Genomic DNA, 21,697 nt, shown 5'->3' on the forward strand with positions numbered 1-21,697 from the left:
ATGGTCTGAACACAACAAAGATGGATGCAGGAGGTTGGTCTAGATGCCGAAGATTTGGGATTGTGTTATGTCTTGCAGTCGTCTAATAAAGGTCTGACGGTGGTGGGTAGAGCTGTCATGGCAAGGAGAAGGGGGGAGGGGGGGGGGAGGGAGGGAGGGGGAGAGAGAGAGAGAGAGAGAGAGAGAGAGAGAGAGAGAGAGAGAGAGAGAGAGAGTCATCGATCTGAGTGGCATATGTAGTTTATTAAGTAAGACGAGGGCAAAATTGATTTTTTGCACTTAAATGAGTGAGTGAGAATTATAATATATTATTGGAGTAAGTGAGAAAATTTTCATCAATTAACAAAATCTTCTTACTCGCTCCCACACAGTAAATAATTACAATTTTAGTACCCTTTTATTTTTTTTGAAACAGAGGAGGCAACAGCCAAGCAAAACAAACAGAAAAACACTACTTAACCATAATGACCGGTATAGAAATTCCTAGGCAATCTCTTGAGTTGTTTGACCATTAGGATTCAGATCACCGAGCCTAGTAGACAATCTTTCCTGCATTTCCAAAACAATAATGTTTGATGCGGTCTGGCTTGAGTGACTGGATAATGGCCTGGGGGAGCTTGCTGAGGATTCCACTGCAACCAGACTATGAACACTTTCTTGCAGCGTAATAGTATGGGAACTGATGTCCTCTTGGTCGTACATTTGGAGTAGGATGCAAATTCTTCTCCAAAATGAGATGTTTGGATCAGAGCATATCAAAATGTGCCGATGCTGATAGAGGAACATAGCTACAAATATGAGGAGAGCTAATGATGAAGAAAGCCAAGCAATCAGGAAGAGGCCCCAGAAGCTATCAAGGCTAAGAGTAAGAGGCCTGTTGGAAGAGCCCGTGATGTTGGGGCCCATACAAATTGCTTGCTTCCCGAAACACTTGTCCTCGATTGTTCTAATTTGATCTTCCTTTTGCAGATTAGTGATCACTCCTGAGACATCACGTGTGAGATGCGAACCCTTTCGGAAGACCTGCGGATCAAAATTCAAATTCAAAGAACATGAAATCCATATATATCCTAGAAGGGCCCTATATATGTAGAAGGACTAAGATCATAATAGGATATATGTAAATGAGTATCAAAGCAAGAGCAGAGAAATAATGAGTAAACTTACAAAGGAAAAACCATTGTCAGTTTTAGAAAATGCCGTCTCAACCACGGTATATTTTGAGCAATAAGTTGAAACAAAAACCTTCATATAAGGGGCTTCATCAAATGCAGCAGATATACTCCCTTGTTCGAACAGTTCATGCAACCTTTCTATGGAATTATAGGTCCTAAGCTTGTCTGGATAAAATCCTACTTGTTCCAAAATCCCCTGGACAAAAGAATCTTCTTGTAAGCCAACAATGTCACCATTCTTCAGGAGAAGGCTTACATCCGTTGGTTGCAGCTGTTGAACTGTTAAAAGTGATGATAAACTGGCGGTATAACTTTGAGTCAGTACGAGGACAACAAAGCACCACACGATCACTACAAACCTAGCTAAGTTGCTCACTAGTTGATCCCCTGTTACAAAAAAAAAATAATTATTAATAATAAAAAGGATAACCATCACCACTTCATTAATATACTAGCCTTCTGGAAACCTACTTCTACGGCGTCAATAGGCTTTTTCAAATAAAATTAGAATGGCCAAATATAACATAACTAACTCAGCTAAATTTAAAATAAACTTTAAATTTTGCTGTTTGTTGTATTTTACAATTTCACCCTCTTATAATATATCTGCTTCGTTTGAACAGTTTCTTTAAGAAAAAACTTCAAACATCTTCAAAGGTTGTACCAAATTCCAACTTCTGCATTTAGATTATATTAATATATAGTATAGTATAGATGGAGAAAACTTACCGTGTGCGAAAACCATGGTTGAGAAGGAGAACCACAAACTTGTGCCAATTTGGTTTTGCAGAGGCCCGCGAAAGCCTTTGTTTATCCGATGCTCCAGAACCCAGACGACAAAACCCATGAATATAAAAAAACAAACACTTAATAACCACACCTCCCAGGTCAAAGGCTTCAAGAACACCCATGCATTTTTACTACTTTTGCTGCGCTTGACAGGCAAAATCATTGATATCCCAGTATCAGTGTAAGGCAATGTAAAGTCAACATACAAGGACCTGTTTGGTCTATTTGATAGATCTCCCACTGCAGCATCATAATTCTGTGAAGTAAAAATGGCATCCTCTCATTGAAGAAATTTGCAACTCTTGCTAGAATAAATGTGAAATATAAAAACAAGGATGATATAATATAGGAAAAGTTGGCAAAAATAAGTGTTATACCCCACGAAAAACTTGAAAGATCAAATCATCATAGCTGCCAGCTGGGTCACCATTAGGCCTTTCAAAGGGGATAAACTCGTAAGAAACTTCATATGGTAATCTTTCTACCACTGCTGTAAATACATCTATGCAGTATCCACTGAAAGTGGTAGCAGGAGCACGGCTCACACGTACGAACTCTTGAAACCCATGATTCACCGGAACTAGAACTCTCATCCAATTCCCATGTTTAGGAATCTCCCAACCTTTGGGAGTGGTGATCGTGTCTCCAGGCCAAATAATTGGTCCAAACGCATTGGCATCCATAAAAGAGAATCTGCTTGTGTTTGTGCTTCTGCTAGTTGAATTTAAGTTTCTTACAAGTCCCTCTTGGAGTGTCCAGTATCCAATCTCTCTTTCTCCATTACCATTTACATTAACTATCTGAAAATTTGTTGACCGCAGTTGCCCATAAAGAAGACTAAAGTTTCCTGAAAGGCCTCTAAATACTGTACTTGAAAGTGCTTGTACTAGTTCAGGATCACTTTGTGAGACACCTAATCTTTCTAAAATATTAGTGGAATGGTCGGAAATGTTCAACTTTTGGAAATTGAAGTTTGCAGCCCTAACCTTTTCAACTGCCATGGCCAATGCCCAAACAGCATCATAAGCCCACAATCCAAAAACATCCAATTTAACATTAAGGATTGTCGGATTATCCTTTTGGAATTTCATTTGCCATCTAAGTTTGAAATGTTCAAGCTCTTCTGTATTCGGAACATAAGATTTCAAACCTATCACACCTAGCATGTTATCTGTGACAGAAGATTTTATGGAACCAAAAAAGTTTGTCATCCTGTCTGTCGTTATCCAAGCATAACCTTCACCCATCATACCCATCTCCTTAGCGATTGCAAATAGCCGAGAGCCAAGAGAGGGTAACATGTGTACTATGAATACCCTTGTTTGCATTGTCATCAACTGGTGAAGCTTTGCAACAATTTGGTCATCACTGGCCATTGAAGGAATGACACACCAGTAAGGGATACGAATATCTACCTCTTGCAAAGCATTAGTCAGATAAGGTATTACTCCCTCCCCAAACTCATAATCAACGTAGATGGGTACTGCTTCACTCCATCCAAAGTTTTGGATGATGGATCTTATGACTTTCACTTGAGATGAGTCATTCTGTGCAACTCGGAAAAAATACGAAGTTGGGAAAGTAGTTATGGAAGAGCTTGTTGTTGAAAATGATATTATGGGCACCTGAGCGTTATCTCCAAGATTCATTGCATACTTTGCTTGCATTGATGATTCCGGCCCTATTATGATGGCTTGCACTTCTAAATTCTTTATCAAGTCTACAGCTGTTTCAAGGGTGAAATTTAGAAAGTAAAGAAAACCTATGCAATTCAAAATATGTCATAGTAGCTTGCTAAATTTGGATCCATTTCTGGCTGGCTTGGGTTTAGGTCTCAGGTTTTGGGAACAGAGTTTTTCATTATGAGCTCAGGTCAAGGCTCAGGCTCAATCGAGAGCCCTGAGCATTAAACAATTTGTTTAAGGTATTACTATTCCGTCTCAACAGTATATTACGCTATAAATGAGGAAATACTATTCTGAAGATGAACTCTAATTGATGTTAACAAGCTAGAGTCGGACTCTGGCTACAGTCTAAAGCAAAAGTCAAAGAGAACCAAAGAGCTGAACTAGACATAAATCATGCCTCAAACGTTGGGCAGTGTGTCAAACTAGATGAAGGATCAAAGTCAATGAGATATAACATCTAACAGAAATGTCATCAAAAAAAAAAAAAAAAAAACATCTAACAGAAAAAATACCAATCATATACAAAACGTACTGATTATGATTCAAACATATATGCGCGGAACTAAAACAAAATATTGAAGCTCCAAAAAAAGAAATCAAAATATGGAAAAAGGGAAAGAGAGATGGAGAGAACCTTCACCAGCTTCAACAACAACATCTCCCTTGGAGTCCCTTATGTGGAGCAGCAGCCTAGTCTTGTAAGAAGCATGAGAGGCATAGAAGTCTGAGATGGCCATATTGATGCAGCTTAGCCCAATCTTTCCAAACAATGAATCAACATCGAGGACCACACCCACATTCACTGGGACAGTTGTGTCTTGTGCAACGGCCAAGGAAATTCTAAGGAATAAGAACAAAAGAGAACAAACATAACTGTTAGGATACTTGATCATGCTTCAATCTATTGGAAGGTGCGCTATTGATGGCAATGAGTAAGAAGGAACTTATATAATGATTATGGGTGGTGGTGATTCAAACAAACTTCGTTTGAATCTCTTGGAAGCTTCAATGTAGAGTAAATTTTACGTTAGAAAAACGAAAATTCCAGGAAGCATTAAAATCATTAAATGTATATAAAATCAAGCCAATGACAATGTCTCACAGGAGAAGAGTCAATGACACATGATGTTCCCCTCCACACATGTAATTGACGATGTTTAGAAACAAGAAAAAAAAAAGAAGAAGGTTTGACCTGATATATTAGAATATTAATGAAGGCATGGAATATGTGTAAAATCTTATGTATAAACAAAAACATTATGGAACTGACTACAGATTTACAGAACACTTCAATTCTATTTTACAAGCAGAAGACTTCTGTAGTTCTATTATTCCTTATAACCAAAGTATATGGAATTTCTCAACTCGTAACCTGTAAGGAAGTTTATTACTGCTTCTCTCTTATGCACTAGGACCATGATCTCTAACAGATTTCTTCTGTCAATCGACTCAGGGACGACGTTTGAAAACGACCATAATTTACTCTATTGCTTTTTCATCTGCTAGACGAACCAAACAACAATACATATTACTTCTCCATTGTCATATCACAAGAAAACAACTAAAGTGGAACTTGTAGAAAGTAAAATCCCATGGAAAGAAGATGTGCCTTACATTAACGAAGAGTTTGTTATAACGAAATTGCATGGCTGCGAAAGAGAAATTCAAGATGTACTATTAGCAAAAATTCAATTTCAAGCCAAAAGTAACGTAAATTATAAAGAAAAATAATCAAGCTAAAAAATTTCAGCAAGCTGGCAATGTAAAATACAGTACTGACCTCAACTAGCTCTACATCGCCAACTGCAATTGTTCTGACTAGTGGGCAAGTCTGAAGGGAATAAACCCCGAATCTTCTCCTGCTCTCCATCTCTGGGAAATAGGTAATGTTTATTTTTTACCAGAAAAAGGCAATACACTGAAGCAAAAGAAAATAGAACCCGCTATAGAAATTACTCACCCCATATGTACATTGCCAACTGCAATTTTTCTGCTCTCCATCTCTCCAAAATCATTTGTAACTTCAATCCCATTCTGAAAAATTTGGAGTGAATGTGAACCGACAATTGCAGACCCAGTTTTGAATCAAAAGGTGTGAAGTGAACGCACACGGGCAGAAAAGAACAGAAGAGAAGGACGTTTCCGTTTAAGGATAAGAACTCAATTAAAAATGCCTTCTAGAGTGAGAAGCTCTTCCTTCTCTCTAAAAGTCTTTACCTTCTTCCCAACCTCACCACTGACCCAATCCTTCATCCCTTAGATCTTCCTGCTCCCGTAGCCCTCCCACTTGTTCTCCATGTCCCCCCTTTCAGATTCCTTTACTATTGCCCACTGTTTATCAACTGCTCTACCCAGTTAATCACCAAACTTGTGGTAGTTTGTCCACTCTCCCTAGTTGGAGGTTTCTAAAGCTCTACCCAGTAGAATATTCTGTAAATATTTACTTTTCTTGTATGTGTAGATTAAGTATCCTGTATAATTGTAGGAGATCTTTTCCTATTAGGATTATACTTGTACCTCTATATATACCTCCTTTTTTGGAGATGAATATTATTATTGAAGCATTCCAAATACCTTGAAGTCTTATTTTCTACTTGGTATCAGAGCAGGTTCAATCCTTGAACTTGCACCGTATTCTGTTGAAACCCAAAACCCGAATTCTGAAAAACATACCTGAATTTCGAACCCGAATTCCGAAGAACATACCTGTCAATCCCTGCACTGTATTCCTCTGAAACCCGAAACTCGAATCTCAAAGTATTTCACGAACCATCCGGTCATATTTATTTTGGGTTTGGGTTAATGCTCATACACCCCAAATCCGGGAAAATACTTCTCATACACCCCAGTGTTTTATTTTTTGTTCCCTCTTACACAACATTTTCTCACTTTCCTTCATACCTACCCATCTTTTCAAAATCCCTACCATTAATACCCTTTATTCCTTTCTCTAGCAATTTTCTTTGACGTCTTAGTTTGTCAGAGTCTGCATTTGCATATGTCTCTTTCATATAGTTTGCTATATAATTTTGTTTATTTAACGGTTTTAGAAACGTGGTGGGCCCATCAGAGTTTTTATTTGAATATATATATATGAAATTGACAATCATCCTCTAAATTCGAAAGGTAAACAGTACAATTTACTATTCATAATTTCGATTGTAGACAGACTTGAGTTGATTGCTATCTGCAAAATTACTACTAAGGAACTGCAAAAGGAGAGAGAGAAATTGAAAAAATCGCAAACCTATAGAGATAATCTTAGTAGAGATTCTCCCAATTACTGGGATATTATTTATAGACTACAGACTAGAATTTATAGAATAGAAGAGGAGATAGATAATCTCTTGGATGTTCTGGAAGAGGAACAAAAACCTCTTGATTATTTGAGCATTGGTTAGATCCGCACCTCACTGGTATCAGAGCTGTTAAAATAGTTCAAGGAGAACCCCTCCTTAATGGGGACTATGTCCGAATTGTTATTAGAGAAAATAAATTCTCTACTAAAATCTTCTGATGAGAAATATCAGAAGCTGTTACTAGAAGTATCTAGATGTCAGTCGACTCTAGAAAAACTACCTGCTATAATCCACCAATTGGAAAGATTGGAAAACAAACTAGATTATATCAAGGAACTTCCAAAAACGGAAGAAGAAAAACTGATGAGTGTCAGTAGAAAAATCAATGAACAGCAAAAAACGCTGGAAAAAATACTGAAGGACAAGAAAGTACCTACAGTAAAAAAGAAGACTAATGGGTTCAAACCATTAGAAAAACCAGACTCAAATCGTGTTCCAAACATGATTTTTCTGGAACCATCTACTAGTCAGACTAGTATCCGGTATGAAAACCCGGAAAAAAGAGAAATGAAGATGTTAAGCATCTTTGGAAAAAAGAAAGGAGTACAACTCCTGAATTCTGAAGAATTTGAATACAATGAAATCGAGCACGAGGTAAAAAACGCCTCAATTCCAAAGCTAGATTTCAAACAGATCTACAGACGGGGAACATTTGACCTGATGGACAGCCATCATTTCAAAATACTTGAATTCACAACCCCCTCAACATCTGGAGAGACAGATCTCTTCATGATCACTCCAGCTGAAGTTGCCAGAGCACAAGCAAAGAAGTATCAATTTATGCATATTGGAGCAGTTCAAGTCGGCATAAAGCTTTTGGCAAGAGAAGGCATCAACTGTTCAGTCCTGTGTGTCCTGCAAGACAACTGACTGACAGACTTCCAAGCTAGTCTGTTGGGAACTCTAGAAGCATCACTGTGCAACCAAGTAGCATATTTCAACTGCTTCCCCAACTTCTCAACCAGCCTGAAGGATGCAGCCCACTGTCTCCGACTGAGAGTCAAGACAGATGGCATATCAATGAAAGAAGATATGCAAGAATTGGCGATAGTATACAGAATATACTATAAACTGATGAGCACCACAGTAGAGCCGAAGACACGGATTTCCAACATCCCTGGTCTCACTACTGGATTCCTCACCAACCAGAAGAACCATTCACAGCAGATTCACAAAGTTGCTTAGAATGAAGTAACTTTTCCTATTGAATGGAAATTATCCGGTCCGAAACTACCAGCAGAAAGTGCAAAAGCAAAAATCTACGAGAGTAGAAGAACTGGAGAAATCAGCCTCAACTTCGACAACCACAGAAAAAGTGATGTCGGACCTGAGAACATCAGGATACACAGCACTCTTCTGAGAAGAAGCTATAGCACCAGAGAAGCCGGTGTCAGTGGTACAAAACCCACTATTGAAGAGCCCATATCAGAAGAAGATCTGGAAGCTGATCTGAACAGACCAGTCCACATGCTCAGAGCAGAGAGGCTCTATGATCTTTATGAAAAAGCTGAGAATTGTGAAAGTCCTGAACGATTAGAAAAACTAATCGAAGAAATGAAAGAATTCAAAATCAGAAAGACGAGAAAAGTCTTTCCTTATCAAGATCTTGAAATGGAAGATGGAGAAAGCTCCAGAACTTTCATTAGCAGAGAAAAAGGGAAAGTAAAACTCCCAGTTCAGAAAGCCCCCACGGGTAAAAAAGGGGAAAGAAACTCCAAAAGATTCGTCCCCGAGGACAATCTGCCAAGAGTTCCGATCACGAACTATGGCATCTGGTTGAATCTAGACAAGAGTCTAGACAAAAGAAAAACCATTGACCAATGGGTAGATAGCCTGATGATGGCCTCTGCACTTACCCTTGGCATTCTAAAAACGTCAAGGCATTCTAAAAACGTCAAGATAGCTTGGTAAGTGTCATGAATGAGAATAGGCCATGGCATTCTAAAAACGTCATTAAAATTTTTTCATGACGTTTGGTAAATGTCATGAATGAGAATTGGCCATGGCGTTCTGAAAACGTCATGGAAAATGTTTTCATGACGTTTGGTAAGTGTCATGAATGAGAATAGGCCATGGCATTCTGAAAACGTCATTGAAAATGTTTTCATTACGTTTGGTAAGTGAAAAAATATATGTAAAATTTGATTTAAAAAATAGAAAAAAACTCAGTAATTCTCTAGATATAAATCTGTGTGAAGAGAGATCTCCTCAAGGGAAATCTGTGTGAAGAGAGATCTCCTCAAGGGAAATCTGTGTGAGGACAAATCCCCTCAAGGAGAATCCAGGTGAGGCGAAATATTTTCAAGGTGATGCTGTGTGAGAATTAATTCTCTAAATGCAAATCTGTGTAAGGAGAGATCTCCTCAAAACGAATATAGGTGAGGAAAAATCTCCTCAAAGCGAATTTGGGTAAAGAGTATTCCTTTCATCTTTCAAAAAGTAACTTATTCACTTCATCTTTCTCATAAATAATGAAACTAACGTATAGTCTGTGACTCTGGATAGTGTGACTCTACATTTACCTATAAGGGTAATTTTGATCATATCACCCAAGATATCCATTAGTTGTCTTAGGCATTCTCATATTTCAGAATTCTCACTAAAATTCAACCTTTTCCAGCACTATAAGAGAAAGTGAATCAGACGACACATAACAGACAACATATTGAATTTATATGTTGTCTGAGTACGTCAGACGATACACGGGTTAAACTGGTCGTCTCTCTTTCCCTCAGCTAACACAGGCTCAAAACTAAAATTTACAAAATTTGGGACAACATATACAATGACATATGTTATCTCAAAAATCCAAAAAAAAAAAAAATCAATTAATTTTGGTGGGTTGAAAATCCTCGAAACCCTGATCTAAAGTACCTCCCTTGGCTTAAAAAACGAACCCAACCTTTCCCTCCCGTTTTGCTAAAAACAAGCCCTTTCCCTTAGCTAAAAAAAAAAACCCTAGATCTGAAAAACAAATCCCCCGCGGTCAGTACTCCCATTCTCCCAATCACTCTCAACCTCGCTCACTTTCATGAACCTCGATCCCTCAATCCACCCTTAATCCCTCTCACCCTTCCAAGCTCCCCCTCGCTCTCATCCTCTCTCTTTGTGTCATTGAAGTTTTCCGAAAGCTGTGGGCAAGTTCAGGAGCGGTTCCGGCGAAGTATAGCTGTCTCCAAGCATCGTCAATCTCTCAGGCCACCATAGGTTCTCTTCCGTCGGTCGCAACTCTTCACTTTTCAACTCATCTCCCCCCCCTCTCTCCCTCTCTCCTTGTAAGTTCCTCTTCTCCTTCAGATTCAGAGAACTTCTTTGTTTTTAATTTCATCAGGTCTTGATTGGGTTTTCTAATATGACTGGGTTTTTGTGTATGAGCTATCAACTTCTTCATCGTCTTCATCAGAGAGAACAATACCCATCAGGGTTGAAGAATTTCACGAACACATTGTTCCTCTGTCTCGGATTTGATGGCAAGCAAATTGGGTTTTGCAAAATTAAAGGAAAATCTTCCAATCAAGGTACCTAATTTCTTATGATTTTAGATTTGGAATTATATACACCAAGCTTGTGATGAGTTGCACCCCAGAAATTTGGATTGTCTTGATGATATTGCATAACTCTGTGATTGAATCAACTTGTTGATGCTTCTGGGACAAATTCTCTCATTTGCTTTTGGTTAGTTCCTATATATGTTTCCTTAACACTTAAGTCGTATAAGACTTGAAGGAGCTGTATGATAAAATGCTGGAATCTGTGAATGATAAATGATTGATGTCCCATAATGTTTGGTTGTGGTCCATGATCGATTGAGAATTGCAAAAATGAGGATGATATTAAGCTTTTATTTGACATCATGTAGAACCTCTGAAAATCTGTTAATTCTAATCCTTCAGCTTTTTGATTGGATGAAGTTTACCGTTTTTCTGTCGACAGTTGGATGCTTTGGTTTTAATTGTAGATACTGTCCAATCTATGAATCCATTCAAATTTTAATTGCAATCTCTGCCGAGAGGTTACTAAGCCCTGTGGGGCCTCTACTTTGGTAAGTTATACTGATATGCACTGGGGGTCTCTTTTGAGTAGTTAATCAGCAAAGTAGACTGATTAGTTCTTTAATTCTTCAGCTTGCAATGCATTTATATATGTATGCTCTGTACACTGCAATTAAATTTATCACCACTGGAAACTTTTCTTCCAAATCTGATCAAAAGAAAAGGACATCGTAAGAGTAAAGCTTTGATGCTACTTATACATGCATACCCAACAGTTAAAAACAAAACCAAAAAAAAAAAAAAATGCAGAAAAGCAACTAAGTTAAAAGTGATGCAAGAATGCCAGGAAATATCTAACCAATGTTGTAAAAGTTTTGTTCTTTCTTCTTCCACAAAAATTTTCAGATTCTAGTTTCTCTCTTGTAAAGCTCGCAAACCTGATTTCTTCAGAACTCCTATGTAGTAATTCTTCCTAATGTTTGGCTGCAGATGTGTTGGATGAGGAATTTATATTCGGTTCGGCTCCATCTCCCTGTTTTTTTTTCTTCTTTCAATTGTAGCTAGTTCTTTTTAGTGTGTACTAGTGCATTTATGGATATGAATCTTGTTTTGGTTTTGTGGTTTGCAGATTGATGAGAATGTTCAGAGGGAAACCAGATTGATGGGTAGTGGAAGCATATTCTGTTAGTATAAAGGGGGAGATTGTTAGTATAGGAATTGTATGTTGGCATTCCCCTTATACAAAACTTGAGTGTTCTAGCTAAAAGTGTGTGAGTGTTTTGATCTAAGCATTTGGATCAGTAACACAAGACAAGGACCCACTGACTCATACGAAATTTGGGTAAGTATCATTCATCACTGTGTGCAGAAGTAAGTGTCAGGATTGTTAGCTGTCTTCAATCCTGAGGTCGTTAAACTTCTTGAAAACATTTGTTAGTGCTCTGCATAAAAATGGAAAGATGTTCTACACGCTAGAAAAGTGGTTTGTTTAATATTATGATTAAGTCATAGTGCTGTGCTTTCTTTGTGTCTACATGATGCGTCCACTTGCGTTCTTTTTCTTTTTATCTTACAGGCTGGTGTCCCCTCACATGGACTTGCAAGTTGAGCCTTTAAACAAAGTTCTTTTAAGAAGTCTGGGTGTATAAAAAGAATGCTTTGGTTCCATAAGTTTGATCGGTTTTTGTGAGCAGTGTCTAAGTTAAATGTTCAAGAGAATAAGTGAGTCATGAGTGTATTCTATTCTTAGAATTCTCTTGTATTAAATACCGATGAGTTCAGTTGAGAAAATCAACTATGTTTGAGATTTCAAGGCCGATGTTTTCAAGACAAGTGAAGCACATTTAGAAGCTGTAGACAAAGTGTTGAGAGGTAGTGCAACTGGCTAAAAAGAGTTTAGCTAGAGATAACCGAGTTCAGAGTTATCCGAGAGGTTGTAAGTGTACCTTGTATTTGGTTTACTATCTTATAATGTGTGCTTAAGCACTTGGCCTGAGGCCCGCAGTTGTTTACCTCATTTTGAGGGTTTTACTGCGTAAACATGTTCCTGTGTCCCTTATTTTCTGTTATTTTTTCTTATGCTTGCATATGGTAGTTTCTTTATACTGTTGGTTAGGGATAGATAGCTTTTTCCAATCCCTCAGCAACGTTCAGAAAATTGGATACAAATAAAAGTTAATTGCCTATTCACCCCCCCTCTAGGCCATTCTAGTACTTTCATATTCTATTATGTGGTTTCAATTTGAAGCAGCTGATTCTTATTATTATTATTAATATATTTTTACTTTATTGCATAGGCTTGGAGTTAAGATCAAGTCATCAAACACGGTAACTTCACTAACCATGATTTTTATTTTCGGTTTAGTATACAGTAAGAAGTTGATTAGTATATATGAGTAGAAGAGGTGGTCAATGTGTACTCATTTTGCCTGTTGGTTCTTTGGCAGGTATTGGAAACAAGGAGAGGGTTGGCCTTTTGCACAGTTTGTCCAAATTTTCATTTTAATTTTGATACTCTTTGGATGTAGTTGATATGAATAATAACATTTACTGAATATATTGAGGTTGTAGTGAAAATATTGATTCTCAATTAGCTTGTTATTCAATCTTACATATCAGTATTGTTTCTATGGTGGTATGAATCTATAACAAGAAAAAAATTCTAATTTTAATTCAGATTTTTTTTTTTGAAACAATTAAAAAATTTAATGGCGTTTGATAAACGTCATAAAAAAAGTTGCATGACGTTTTGTAAACGTCATTGAATATATTTCCATGACGTTTTGCAAATGCCATAAAAATGTTTACCATGACGATTTCAAAACGTCATTAGAAGAAGGTCTATGACGTTTTAGCAAACTTTCTATGACATTTTCGAATTGTCATGAAAAACTTTCTATGACGTTTTCTAACTGTCATTGAAATACTTTCTATGACGTTTTTTAACAGTCATGGAAATACTTTCTATGACGTTTTCTAACCGTCATTGAAATATTTTCTATGACGTTTTCTAACTGTCATTGAAATACTTTCTATGACGTTTTCTAACTGTCATCGATTCATGCCACATAAGACGGCACCAGTAGAGACGACGTTCTGCATGACGTTTGAAAAACGTCATGAAAACCATTTTATGACGTTTTTCAAACGTCATTGAATGTTTTTGTGTAGTAGTGATAGTTCCTACAGATTGGGATGATGGTGCAGACAAATCACCCACTCAGGAAAATGTTCCAGAAGAATGCAAACCATTCATTCCAACGGAACAAGCTCAAGAAAATGAGCTTCATCAATCGAAGGTCGTCTCTACCAGTAGATACAGCAACTACATAGAGATCGGACTAAAATTCCCAGATCACAGAAAGTATCATCTACATGCCTTTGTAGATAACGGATCGGGATTTACTGTTGCAAAGAGATTTGCAATTCCAGATGAACTCTGGAAAGAAGACACGAAAAAGTCAGCTACTGGTGTTACATTTGATGGGAGCCATCTCACCATGAAGAAAGTAGCAAAAAATGTTCATATCACCGTCGGTGGAGGAACATTTATCATCCAGAATGTTTGGCAATCTGAAGGCCAAAGATCTGATTTCTTGTTGGGAAATGATTTTATTCTCCAACAACTATTCATTCAGGATGAAGAAGCGATAGGCTTCAGAAAAGGAGAACGGGTGTTCTGGGCAGACCGACTCACACAAGCAAAAAGTGTGGTAGGTCCCGGTTTTACTACTCAGTATCAGAGATCGCAACATAATAGTGGTGATCTTACCCCCTACAAACCCAAATTTCAACCCATACTCCAAATCAAGCAACAACAAGAATTGCTTGTTGAAGAATCTTCTTCTTCTGAAGAAGAAACTAGTGAAGATGAAGAAGCTAGTTTCATCCATGAGCACAACCTCAAGCACTTTCAGAACAAGCTTGAGTTGCAGCAAATTCCCACTCTTGAAAAAATCAAGAAACTACTCGAGCAGAATGTGGATACAAATCCTCAGAAGTTTTGGGAAAAAGACCCAGTGGTTTGTGAATTGAGATTGCACGACATGAACGCTATCTGCCATGTCAAAGCCATTCCTCAGTACAAAGAGGAAGATCAGAAAGAATTTAGAAGTGATATTGAAGATCTCCTAAAAAAGAGATTAATTCAACCTTCCACTAGCCCTCATCATGCTCCAGCATTCTACGTGAGAAATCATGCAGAGAATCTACGAGGAAAAGCTAGAATGGTTATTGACTACAGAGATGTCAATAAGAAGACTGTCAAAGACGGCTATCAGATCGCTCAAGTAAGAGTACTGATCAACCAGTTCAGAGGAGCCAAAGTCTTTTCGAAATTCGATGCAAAGTCGGGTTTCTGGCAGGTCAAGATGCATCCTGAGAGCATACCTCTCACTGCATTTGGAACACCTCAAGGTCATTACGAATGGCTGGTAATGCCTTTTGGTCTGAAGCAAGCTCCCTCAATCTTCCAGAGAAAGATGGACAATATCTTTAAGCATGTAGCGGAATTCTGCATCGTCTACATAGATGACATCCTGGTCTTCTCCAAAAACAGAGAAGAACACATGAAACACCTCCATGAGGTAGTAAAGCTGCATTTGCATATGTCTCTTTCATATAGTTTGCTATATAATTTTGTTTATTTAACGGTTTTAGAAACGTGGTGGGCCCATCAGAGTTTTTATTTGAATATATATATATGAAATTGACAATCATCCTCTAAATTCGAAAGGTAAACAGTACAATTTACTATTCATAATTTCGATTGTAGACAGACTTGAGTTGATTGCTATCTGCAAAATTACTACTAAGGAACTGCAAAAGGAGAGAGAGAAATTGAAAAAATCGCAAACCTATAGAGATAATCTTAGTAGAGATTCTCCCAATTACTGGGATATTATTTATAGACTACAGACTAGAATCTATAGAATAGAAGAGGAGATAGATAATCTCTTGGATGTTCTGGAAGAGGAACAAAAACCTCTTGATTATTTGAGCATTGGTTAGATCCGCACCTCACTGGTATCAGAGCTGTTAAAATAGTTCAAGGAGAACCCCTCCTTAATGGGGACTATGTCCGAATTGTTATTAGAGAAAATAAATTCTCTACTAAAATCTTCTGATGAGAAATATCAGAAGCTGTTACTAGAAGTATCTAGATGTCAGTCGACTCTAGAAAAACTACCTGCTATAATCCACCAATTGGAAAGATTGGAAAACAAACTAGATTATATCAAGGAACTTCCAAAAACGGAAGAAGAAAAACTGATGAGTGTCAGTAGAAAAATCAATGAACAGCAAAAAACGCTGGAAAAAATACTGAAGGACAAGAAAGTACCTACAGTAAAAAAGAAGACTAATGGGTTCAAACCATTAGAAAAACCAGACTCAAATCGTGTTCCAAACATGATTTTTCTGGAACCATCTACTAGTCAGACTAGTATCCGGTATGAAAACCCGGAAAAAAGAGAAATGAAGATGTTAAGCATCTTTGGAAAAAAGAAAGGAGTACAACTCCTGAATTCTGAAGAATTTGAATACAATGAAATCGAGCACGAGGTAAAAAACGCCTCAATTCCAAAGCTAGATTTCAAACAGATCTACAGACGGGGAACATTTGACCTGATGGACAGCCATCATTTCAAAATACTTGAATTCACAACCCCCTCAACATCTGGAGAGACAGATCTCTTCATGATCACTCCAGCTGAAGTTGCCAGAGCACAAGCAAAGAAGTATCAATTTATGCATATTGGAGCAGTTCAAGTCGGCATAAAGCTTTTGGCAAGAGAAGGCATCAACTGTTCAGTCCTGTGTGTCCTGCAAGACAACTGACTGACAGACTTCCAAGCTAGTCTGTTGGGAACTCTAGAAGCATCACTGTGCAACCAAGTAGCATATTTCAACTGCTTCCCCAACTTCTCAACCAGCCTGAAGGATGCAGCCCACTGTCTCCGACTGAGAGTCAAGACAGATGGCATATCAATGAAAGAAGATATGCAAGAATTGGCGATAGTATACAGAATATACTATAAACTGATGAGCACCACAGTAGAGCCGAAGACACGGATTTCCAACATCCCTGGTCTCACTACTGGATTCCTCACCAACCAGAAGAACCATTCACAGCAGATTCACAAAGTTGCTTAGAATGAAGTAACTTTTCCTATTGAATGGAAATTATCCGGTCCGAAACTACCAGCAGAAAGTGCAAAAGCAAAAATCTACGAGAGTAGAAGAACTGGAGAAATCAGCCTCAACTTCGACAACCACAGAAAAAGTGATGTCGGACCTGAGAACATCAGGATACACAGCACTCTTCTGAGAAGAAGCTATAGCACCAGAGAAGCCGGTGTCAGTGGTACAAAACCCACTATTGAAGAGCCCATATCAGAAGAAGATCTGGAAGCTGATCTGAACAGACCAGTCCACATGCTCAGAGCAGAGAGGCTCTATGATCTTTATGAAAAAGCTGAGAATTGTGAAAGTCCTGAACGATTAGAAAAACTAATCGAAGAAATGAAAGAATTCAAAATCAGAAAGACGAGAAAAGTCTTTCCTTATCAAGATCTTGAAATGGAAGATGGAGAAAGCTCCAGAACTTTCATTAGCAGAGAAAAAGGGAAAGTAAAACTCCCAGTTCAGAAAGCCCCCACGGGTAAAAAAGGGGAAAGAAACTCCAAAAGATTCGTCCCCGAGGACAATCTGCCAAGAGTTCCGATCACGAACTATGGCATCTGGTTGAATCTAGACAAGAGTCTAGACAAAAGAAAAACCATTGACCAATGGGTAGATAGCCTGATGATGGCCTCTGCACTTACCCTTGGCATTCTAAAAACGTCAAGGCATTCTAAAAACGTCAAGATAGCTTGGTAAGTGTCATGAATGAGAATAGGCCATGGCATTCTAAAAACGTCATTAAAATTTTTTCATGACGTTTGGTAAATGTCATGAATGAGAATTGGCCATGGCGTTCTGAAAACGTCATGGAAAATGTTTTCATGACGTTTGGTAAGTGTCATGAATGAGAATAGGCCATGGCATTCTGAAAACGTCATTGAAAATGTTTTCATTACGTTTGGTAAGTGAAAAAATATATGTAAAATTTGATTTAAAAAATAGAAAAAAACTCAGTAATTCTCTAGATATAAATCTGTGTGAAGAGAGATCTCCTCAAGGGAAATCTGTGTGAAGAGAGATCTCCTCAAGGGAAATCTGTGTGAGGACAAATCCCCTCAAGGAGAATCCAGGTGAGGCGAAATATTTTCAAGGTGATGCTGTGTGAGAATTAATTCTCTAAATGCAAATCTGTGTAAGGAGAGATCTCCTCAAAACGAATATAGGTGAGGAAAAATCTCCTCAAAGCGAATTTGGGTAAAGAGTATTCCTTTCATCTTTCAAAAAGTAACTTATTCACTTCATCTTTCTCATAAATAATGAAACTAACGTATAGTCTGTGACTCTGGATAGTGTGACTCTACATTTACCTATAAGGGTAATTTTGATCATATCACCCAAGATATCCATTAGTTGTCTTAGGCATTCTCATATTTCAGAATTCTCACTAAAATTCAACCTTTTCCAGCACTATAAGAGAAAGTGAATCAGACGACACATAACAGACAACATATTGAATTTATATGTTGTCTGAGTACGTCAGACGATACACGGGTTAAACTGGTCGTCTCTCTTTCCCTCAGCTAACACAGGCTCAAAACTAAAATTTACAAAATTTGGGACAACATATACAATGACATATGTTATCTCAAAAATCCAAAAAAAAAAAAAAATCAATTAATTTTGGTGGGTTGAAAATCCTCGAAACCCTGATCTAAAGTACCTCCCTTGGCTTAAAAAACGAACCCAACCTTTCCCTCCCGTTTTGCTAAAAACAAGCCCTTTCCCTTAGCTAAAAAAAAAAAACCCTAGATCTGAAAAACAAATCCCCCGCGGTCAGTACTCCCATTCTCCCAATCACTCTCAACCTCGCTCACTTTCATGAACCTCGATCCCTCAATCCACCCTTAATCCCTCTCACCCTTCCAAGCTCCCCCTCGCTCTCATCCTCTCTCTTTGTGTCATTGAAGTTTTCCGAAAGCTGTGGGCAAGTTCAGGAGCGGTTCCGGCGAAGTATAGCTGTCTCCAAGCATCGTCAATCTCTCAGGCCACCATAGGTTCTCTTCCGTCGGTCGCAACTCTTCACTTTTCAACTCATCTCCCCCCCTCTCTCCCTCTCTCCTTGTAAGTTCCTCTTCTCCTTCAGATTCAGAGAACTTCTTTGTTTTTAATTTCATCAGGTCTTGATTGGGTTTTCTAATATGACTGGGTTTTTGTGTATGAGCTATCAACTTCTTCATCGTCTTCATCAGAGAGAACAATACCCATCAGGGTTGAAGAATTTCACGAACACATTGTTCCTCTGTCTCGGATTTGATGGCAAGCAAATTGGGTTTTGCAAAATTAAAGGAAAATCTTCCAATCAAGGTACCTAATTTCTTATGATTTTAGATTTGGAATTATATACACCAAGCTTGTGATGAGTTGCACCCCAGAAATTTGGATTGTCTTGATGATATTGCATAACTCTGTGATTGAATCAACTTGTTGATGCTTCTGGGACAAATTCTCTCATTTGCTTTTGGTTAGTTCCTATATATGTTTCCTTAACACTTAAGTCGTATAAGACTTGAAGGAGCTGTATGATAAAATGCTGGAATCTGTGAATGATAAATGATTGATGTCCCATAATGTTTGGTTGTGGTCCATGATCGATTGAGAATTGCAAAAATGAGGATGATATTAAGCTTTTATTTGACATCATGTAGAACCTCTGAAAATCTGTTAATTCTAATCCTTCAGCTTTTTGATTGGATGAAGTTTACCGTTTTTCTGTCGACAGTTGGATGCTTTGGTTTTAATTGTAGATACTGTCCAATCTATGAATCCATTCAAATTTTAATTGCAATCTCTGCCGAGAGGTTACTAAGCCCTGTGGGGCCTCTACTTTGGTAAGTTATACTGATATGCACTGGGGGTCTCTTTTGAGTAGTTAATCAGCAAAGTAGACTGATTAGTTCTTTAATTCTTCAGCTTGCAATGCATTTATATATGTATGCTCTGTACACTGCAATTAAATTTATCACCACTGGAAACTTTTCTTCCAAATCTGATCAAAAGAAAAGGACATCGTAAGAGTAAAGCTTTGATGCTACTTATACATGCATACCCAACAGTTAAAAACAAAACCAAAAAAAAAAAAAAAATGCAGAAAAGCAACTAAGTTAAAAGTGATGCAAGAATGCCAGGAAATATCTAACCAATGTTGTAAAAGTTTTGTTCTTTCTTCTTCCACAAAAATTTTCAGATTCTAGTTTCTCTCTTGTAAAGCTCGCAAACCTGATTTCTTCAGAACTCCTATGTAGTAATTCTTCCTAATGTTTGGCTGCAGATGTGTTGGATGAGGAATTTATATTCGGTTCGGCTCCATCTCCCTGTTTTTTTTTCTTCTTTCAATTGTAGCTAGTTCTTTTTAGTGTGTACTAGTGCATTTATGGATATGAATCTTGTTTTGGTTTTGTGGTTTGCAGATTGATGAGAATGTTCAGAGGGAAACCAGATTGATGGGTAGTGGAAGCATATTCTGTTAGTATAAAGGGGGAGATTGTTAGTATAGGAATTGTATGTTGGCATTCCCCTTATACAAAACTTGAGTGTTCTAGCTAAAAGTGTGTGAGTGTTTTGATCTAAGCATTTGGATCAGTAACACAAGACAAGGACCCACTGACTCATACGAAATTTGGGTAAGTATCATTCATCACTGTGTGCAGAAGTAAGTGTCAGGATTGTTAGCTGTCTTCAATCCTGAGGTCGTTAAACTTCTTGAAAACATTTGTTAGTGCTCTGCATAAAAATGGAAAGATGTTCTACACGCTAGAAAAGTGGTTTGTTTAATATTATGATTAAGTCATAGTGCTGTGCTTTCTTTGTGTCTACATGATGCGTCCACTTGCGTTCTTTTTCTTTTTATCTTACAGGCTGGTGTCCCCTCACATGGACTTGCAAGTTGAGCCTTTAAACAAAGTTCTTTTAAGAAGTCTGGGTGTATAAAAAGAATGCTTTGGTTCCATAAGTTTGATCGGTTTTTGTGAGCAGTGTCTAAGTTAAATGTTCAAGAGAATAAGTGAGTCATGAGTGTATTCTATTCTTAGAATTCTCTTGTATTAAATACCGATGAGTTCAGTTGAGAAAATCAACTATGTTTGAGATTTCAAGGCCGATGTTTTCAAGACAAGTGAAGCACATTTAGAAGCTGTAGACAAAGTGTTGAGAGGTAGTGCAACTGGCTAAAAAGAGTTTAGCTAGAGATAACCGAGTTCAGAGTTATCCGAGAGGTTGTAAGTGTACCTTGTATTTGGTTTACTATCTTATAATGTGTGCTTAAGCACTTGGCCTGAGGCCCGCAGTTGTTTACCTCATTTTGAGGGTTTTACTGCGTAAACATGTTCCTGTGTCCCTTATTTTCTGTTATTTTTTCTTATGCTTGCATATGGTAGTTTCTTTATACTGTTGGTTAGGGATAGATAGCTTTTTCCAATCCCTCAGCAACGTTCAGAAAATTGGATACAAATAAAAGTTAATTGCCTATTCACCCCCCCTCTAGGCCATTCTAGTACTTTCATATTCTATTATGTGGTTTCAATTTGAAGCAGCTGATTCTTATTATTATTATTAATATATTTTTACTTTATTGCATAGGCTTGGAGTTAAGATCAAGTCATCAAACACGGTAACTTCACTAACCATGATTTTTATTTTCGGTTTAGTATACAGTAAGAAGTTGATTAGTATATATGAGTAGAAGAGGTGGTCAATGTGTACTCATTTTGCCTGTTGGTTCTTTGGCAGGTATTGGAAACAAGGAGAGGGTTGGCCTTTTGCACAGTTTGTCCAAATTTTCATTTTAATTTTGATACTCTTTGGATGTAGTTGATATGAATAATAACATTTACTGAATATATTGAGGTTGTAGTGAAAATATTGATTCTCAATTAGCTTGTTATTCAATCTTACATATCAGTATTGTTTCTATGGTGGTATGAATCTATAACAAGAAAAAAAATTCTAATTTTAATTCAGATTTTTTTTTTTGAAACAATTAAAAAATTTAATGGCGTTTGATAAACGTCATAAAA

At 37.6% G+C, this 21,697-nt stretch overlaps 1 protein-coding gene and 2 long non-coding RNA genes across 8 annotated transcripts; 2 read left to right on the top strand and 1 right to left on the bottom strand.

Moving 5' to 3' along the window:
• Nucleotides 1–293: 293 nt before the first annotated feature.
• LOC112191720 (glutamate receptor 2.8) lies at nucleotides 294–6,026 on the bottom strand. Of its 4 annotated transcripts, XM_024331123.2 has the most exons (9): nucleotides 5,870–6,026; nucleotides 5,613–5,686; nucleotides 5,433–5,524; nucleotides 5,267–5,301; nucleotides 4,287–4,492; nucleotides 2,342–3,690; nucleotides 1,905–2,220; nucleotides 1,168–1,562; nucleotides 294–1,023 (listed from the first exon to the last, which is right to left on the bottom strand). In XM_024331123.2, the coding sequence occupies exons 2-9, from the start codon at nucleotides 5,683–5,685 to the stop codon at nucleotides 484–486; spliced, it is 3,006 nt and encodes a 1,001-aa protein (XP_024186891.1). In that variant the 5' UTR covers nucleotide 5,686; nucleotides 5,870–6,026; the 3' UTR covers nucleotides 294–483. The 4 variants fall into 4 exon arrangements, with proteins under 4 accessions (XP_024186891.1, XP_024186890.1, XP_040371873.1 ...); XM_024331122.2 differs by having other exon boundaries at nucleotides 5,613–6,022; XM_040515939.1 differs by lacking the exons at nucleotides 5,613–5,686; nucleotides 5,870–6,026 and adding an exon at nucleotides 5,025–5,151 and having other exon boundaries at nucleotides 5,433–5,526.
• A 3,901-nt stretch (nucleotides 6,027–9,927) lies between these two features.
• On the top strand, nucleotides 9,928–12,789 carry LOC112193842. 2 transcript variants are annotated; one of them, XR_005808655.1, is made up of 5 exons: nucleotides 9,928–10,529; nucleotides 10,945–11,053; nucleotides 11,493–11,519; nucleotides 11,632–11,844; nucleotides 12,079–12,789. It is a non-coding gene; the product is annotated as an uncharacterized LOC112193842 (long non-coding RNA). The 2 variants fall into 2 exon arrangements; XR_005808654.1 differs by lacking the exon at nucleotides 10,945–11,053 and having other exon boundaries at nucleotides 9,933–10,529; nucleotides 12,079–12,787.
• Nucleotides 12,790–18,745: 5,956 nt separating this feature from the next.
• Nucleotides 18,746–21,250, top strand: LOC112193782. Of its 2 annotated transcripts, XR_005808164.1 has the most exons (5): nucleotides 18,746–18,989; nucleotides 19,405–19,513; nucleotides 19,954–19,980; nucleotides 20,093–20,305; nucleotides 20,540–21,250. It is a non-coding gene; the product is annotated as an uncharacterized LOC112193782 (long non-coding RNA). The 2 variants fall into 2 exon arrangements; XR_005808163.1 differs by lacking the exon at nucleotides 19,405–19,513 and having other exon boundaries at nucleotides 20,540–21,248.
• Nucleotides 21,251–21,697: the final 447 nt, after the last annotated feature.

The sequence above is a fragment of the Rosa chinensis genome, chromosome 3 (genome assembly GCF_002994745.2).
Source record: "Rosa chinensis cultivar Old Blush chromosome 3, RchiOBHm-V2, whole genome shotgun sequence".
In the NCBI taxonomy this organism is placed as follows: domain Eukaryota; kingdom Viridiplantae; phylum Streptophyta; class Magnoliopsida; order Rosales; family Rosaceae; genus Rosa; species Rosa chinensis.